The sequence below is a fragment of the Triticum aestivum genome, chromosome 7D, assembly GCF_018294505.1.
Source record: "Triticum aestivum cultivar Chinese Spring chromosome 7D, IWGSC CS RefSeq v2.1, whole genome shotgun sequence".
Lineage (NCBI taxonomy): Eukaryota > Viridiplantae > Streptophyta > Magnoliopsida > Poales > Poaceae > Triticum > Triticum aestivum.
Window position 1 is genome coordinate 547,125,469 of NC_057814.1, and position 5,007 is coordinate 547,130,475.

Here is a 5,007-nt window from a genome sequence, read left to right on the forward strand (position 1 = left end):
AATGGGCTGGCCCATGATGGCTCTGTGGGTCCTACGATTTTTTTGGTGGAAACAAATCAGGAGAACGAGAAAACTCCCGAAGGAGAAATCGCCCTACGGACGAAAAATTATTTTGGTCCCACAGAAAACGAAACAAATGGAGAAACAGTCCTTTCCTTAATATTAGGTAGAGATAGAGATTATACCTAACTAAACTATGGTCAACTCGCAGATCCCTTATCCAGTTATAGATAGTAAAATTTTGGTTTTACTCATCAAACCGGCACCTAGCCGATCTCCTAAGCCGGTTAGATGAGTAATTAAATTATTGCCGCCGCCGCTGCATCCCAACCCCACTCGTTTCTGCGCCATGACAACCGCCGCGGCGGCCGTGCCATCGCCGCCGTTTCCCACCAGCAGCTTCGCCTTAGGCCAGCGCCGCTGCTGCGTCCCATCTCTATTTGTTCCCCCCGAAGGAGGCGGGCGGCGTGGAGGTTCAGATGGAGCCGGAGCAGCGGGGCCGCAGCAGCACCGGCAATGGCATGGGCAGCGCCAAGCCGTCCATGGAGGGGCGCGGGTCGTACGATGCGCTGCTGTGGGTGTCGCGGGAGCTCAAGGACGCGCTGTCCTACCTGCAGCAGCCGGTACGTGCGCTTGTGCTTGCCATCATCGTCCGTTTCTTGGTCGATCGATCAGTGCGATGCATGTTTGAGCTCTGCTTTTGTGCATCCGGTTTCTTCAGGGTCCGGAGACGGACAAGAACAAGGTGGCCAAGATCAGGGACGCCGTGAATGCCGGCAAGAGCTTCTGTGGCCGGCTGCTCAACTACCGCAAGGACGGCACGCCGTTCTGGAATCTCTTCACCGTCAACCCCATCCGCGACGACAACGCAAGGTCACCAAGTTCATCAGGTACGGCGTGGTCACCATTGTAGCCGTTCGCCACGAAGACACATAGCAAGTGTTTCCTGCCAGACCTTTCCTGCATCCTACTTCCTCCTCCCGTCCCTGTTTGTCTGCTTAAAAAAGTATGTCTAATTACTCTGGTACTGCAAAGCATCTGCTGCTGGACTGTGGTTAGCACGAATTTTATTTTCGCTGAATGGACAAGACTGTAGGGTGCCGGGACACCCGGGCGTCGTCGCACCTTATCGTTGATGAAATTCATAAGTCAATTGTTAGTTTACTCCGCTAAATTTAAAAGATCGGCTATAACTGATCAAAACTTAGTGGAGTAAATATACTTCACCAAGGTTTACTCTGCCCTTTACTTCTCTATTGTTTAGGGGTCGGCTAGAGTTGACCTAATGGTTGCATTTCTTTTATATTTCCTTATCTTTGAGAAAAAATGGCCTGGTATGGAATGATCTGTTTGAAAACAAACACATATGCATCTCAAATACATGACTCACCTCCTAAGTGGGGCAACCGCGGGTGGGTGGACCGCCCCGAGTCTTGTTGTTAGCTGCGGGTGATGTTTCCATGGGGTTAGCGAGTCTCATGGCTTCGTAGATGGGCGGCCTTGGATGTGGCATCCTCCTTTCCGGTTTCGTTGGGTTGGTGAGTCTCATGGCTTCACATATGGCAGTCATAGATGCGACATCATCTTGTACGGTTGGCTTCGTGGGGGGGGGGGGGGGGGGGGGTAGCTCTTTGCCTCTTTCTCCCCTTTAAAACGTCGCCACCGCAGGTGTTGTTATCATTGAGTTTTATTGTCAGGCCTGGTGTGGTCTCTCAATACACTCGGTTGGTGTTGCTCTTCGGTGGTGCCGGTGGACGGTGCAACATCAACTGTGATGTATCCTTCGGTTGCTCTCGTGACTCTCTCACACAAAGGTGAGTGCGGCGTGGACTCGGCTTTGTGATGCCCTTTGGTTTCACCGGCGGCACCGCTATTGTGGCGTAGCCTCAATTGTGCATGGATCTTTGGTTACACATGCGGCGCAGACTTGATTGCACGCAGCCCTTCGGTTGCGCCAATAGCATCAATGAGCCGGCGAGTGAAGGAGATTGGCACCCACCACCAGCGTTGCGCTAAATCAGGGGAGACATCGGCGGCGGAGGTTCTGCTCGAGCTGTCGCCACTCGCCAGATTTGTTCGAAGCTTTCCGCCCGGTAACGCGGTCTGTTTCCGATGGTGGTTGGCGGTATCGGTTTTAAGTTGGGTTATAATTTTTTATTTTATTTTGACATTAGTTGGGTTGTAATTTGTTTATGGGGTATCTGTTTACGGGCTGAGTCAACTAAACATGTTTTAACGGAATCGGGTAACTGTGTAATTGGATAACGGGTAAAAAGTATCGAACCAAACACGGAAAACCCTATTCGCCGCATTATGCGGCAAGTTGTCCACCTTTCATACAGGGACATCGAGCGGGATATCGACTTGGGCCGGCCCGTTTAATCCCTTCGCCATTCTGATTTTGCAAACCTTCTCGAGGTTTCTGGCCGGGTTTTTTCTGGATTTAGGCAACTTCTAGAAGGTTCCCTGAACTGGTTTTTTAACCGGTTTTCTGTTTCTTTTTTTTCTCGTTTTTCTATTTCTGTTTCTTTTTTCTTTTCTTTTTTGGTTTGTTTTCCTTTTTCTTTTTATATTTTCAGAGTTTATATTTCCTTTTTAAGTTCATGTCTCGAAAATTGTTCCAAATTTTTTAAAAATGTTTGTGCTATTTCAAAATTTAAAAAGATGGTACTATTTTCAAAAATTGTTCATCAATTCAAAAAATGTTTGTATTTTTCAAAACAAAATCACGAATTTCACAAAATGCTCCTGGTTTTCTAAAAAAATCACAATGTTTTTCCCAATTTTCTACAGCTTTTGAAAAAATATTCAGGATTTCCAAAAATGCTTCCTTTTTCAAAAATTGTTCATAAATTTCAAAAATGTTCACGTTTCTGTTTCTTCAGGAGTTTCAAAAAATGTTCCAGTTTGAAAAAATTGTTCTCCAATTTCATAAACTGTTCATGTTTTTGAAAATTTGTTCACAAATTCAGAAATGTGCAGTCAGTTTTAAAAATGTTCGTATTTTCAATTTTTGTTCAAAATTTCAAAGAAATGATTTGTAATTTTTAAAAAAATCTATCATTTCGAAATTTGTTCACATTTTCTAAAAATATTCGTTTTCTTGAATTTTGTTCGCAAATTCGAAGAATGTTCGGGACTTTTTGAAAAATATCACATTTTGCAAGAATTGTTCGTAGTTTCACAAAATGTTTGCATTTTGAAAATATCTGTTCGTAATTCTGAAAAATGTTATTGTTTTCAAGAAAAACTCACAATTTCAGTAAATGTTTGGGAATTTCAAAAAATATTCTAGATTTTCCAAATTTGTTCACATATTCAATAATTGTTCAGGTTTTCAAATTTTGATCACAAATTCAAACAATTTTTAGGGAAATTTCGAAAAATGATTGCATTTTGATAATTTGTTCATAATTTCTGAAAATGTTCGCGTTTTGAAATGTTGTTCCTATTTTTCAGAAAATGTTTCTGTTTTTTCAACGATTGTTTGTAATTTCAAAAAACTGTTTCATTTTCCATTTTGTTCCTTTTTTTTCATGAAATGTTTGAGAAACTCAAAAAGTGTTCACGTTTTAATGAAATGTTTGTGTAATGAAAAAATTTGTTCCTGAATTTGAAAATGTTTGTGTGTCAAAAAATATTTAGATTTTTGAAAAACTAAATAACTTTCGAAATTTCATTAAATCTATTCGATTTATAGTTCATATGCACACGTTACTATTTTACGTACAAATTTCTAGGAGCTTCAGTGGCTAGCGATTTTTTGTTCACGGACAGCAGGTCCTTGGTTCGATTTAGTTTTTGTAGATGTTGTTTGCTTATTTAAACTCTCCGTTGCTTATCCATCATAGAAGCTTGACTGTTGGAGCGACTAGTACAACACGCACATTACTGCGATGTCTATAGTTCGATTCCCATGTCTAGCGCTTGAGTTTTTGCCGTTTTCTCCACCTCACGAATTGCCACTCCAATATGGGCCAGCCCAGGTGAGCCGCGATCTGTGCGAAGCCTCGGCTCTTTGACGCAGAGAGCGTCGCATAGGAGCTCCCACCAAACACATCCTGATGGCCAGGTTGCGTCTGCTATGAGGCATCTTCCTCGAGCTGCCAGCCACATGAACGTTTTCACTCGAGGGGTAACCTTTGCGGACCAGATGAGCTGTCAGTCGTCGGAATGCACGGAGTAATCCCAGGCCAAAATCTGAATTTTACTAATGCGCACTTCCCTTACAAACATCTTCCCAACATCTAACAAATGAACTTGTCACTAAACAATCACAGAGATTCATCATTACTAACGCCACAGGGGTTGGTCATGCCTAATATGCATATTACCTCATTTCAGTATCTCGTTTTTACTACTGCACATTACTTCATTTCAGCATCTCGTTTTTACTACTCACACTACACATGCCAACCTAATGCCAACATCCAACAAATCGACTACTACTCACTAAACAATCACAACACTACCGTGAAAGATCCTGCATTATTAATGCCACAGCCGTTGGTCATCACTAATATGTATTGAACCACACATTTGTGAATACAATCAACTGCACATTATATGTCACTAATTTCTATTATGCTAACACTTAGCAAAAACATACCTTCGGGTCCATCCAGGAGCTCTAGGGTCCACCTTTCCTATACACTGCTCTGCACAGATCTGAGCGTCCGAGCTCAGGGCCGGTGCCGCCAGCTCCTCTGCCCTGGCAAGCGATGCATCGGCAGGGTACTGGAGCGGATCCATGGCGTTGTCCGTATCAGTGAGCTCCTCAAGCTTGGGGGAGCTAGATGAGTACATGGGTGTAGATATGTACACCCATTATTCTATTTACAAATAAAGTATATGGACAGTGCTAAACAGCGATCGTTATGCTTTTTAGCGATTGATCCAGACCATCAATCGAGTAGAGGCGGCGGTTTTGGTCTCTTTACGGGCGTAGCCCAACGAGCATTCAACCAAGAGCCAGCTATTTTTCCCTTAATTTATGTATGCATGCAT

The 5,007-nt window shown here is 43.3% G+C and overlaps 1 protein-coding gene across 1 annotated transcript; it reads left to right on the forward strand.

Annotated features, from left to right (window-relative positions):
* The first annotated feature begins 274 nt into the window (after window positions 1-274).
* On the forward strand, window positions 275-1,164 carry LOC123163963 (phototropin-2-like). Its single transcript, XM_044581365.1, has 2 exons — window positions 275-623; window positions 722-1,164. Exons 1-2 carry the CDS (start codon window positions 480-482, stop codon window positions 911-913), a joined length of 336 nt encoding a protein of 111 aa, XP_044437300.1. The 5' UTR covers window positions 275-479; the 3' UTR covers window positions 914-1,164.
* Window positions 1,165-5,007: the final 3,843 nt, after the last annotated feature.

Bases quoted from the DNA above. Each gene is read 5' to 3' on its own strand.
- LOC123163963 (XM_044581365.1), top strand. From the start codon at position 480: ATGGAGCCGGAGCAGCGGGGCCGCAGCAGCACCGGCAATGGCATGGGC. The intron at 624-721 runs GTACGTGCGCTT...CGGTTTCTTCAG, and splicing joins TGTCCTACCTGCAGCAGCCG to GGTCCGGAGACGGACAAGAA.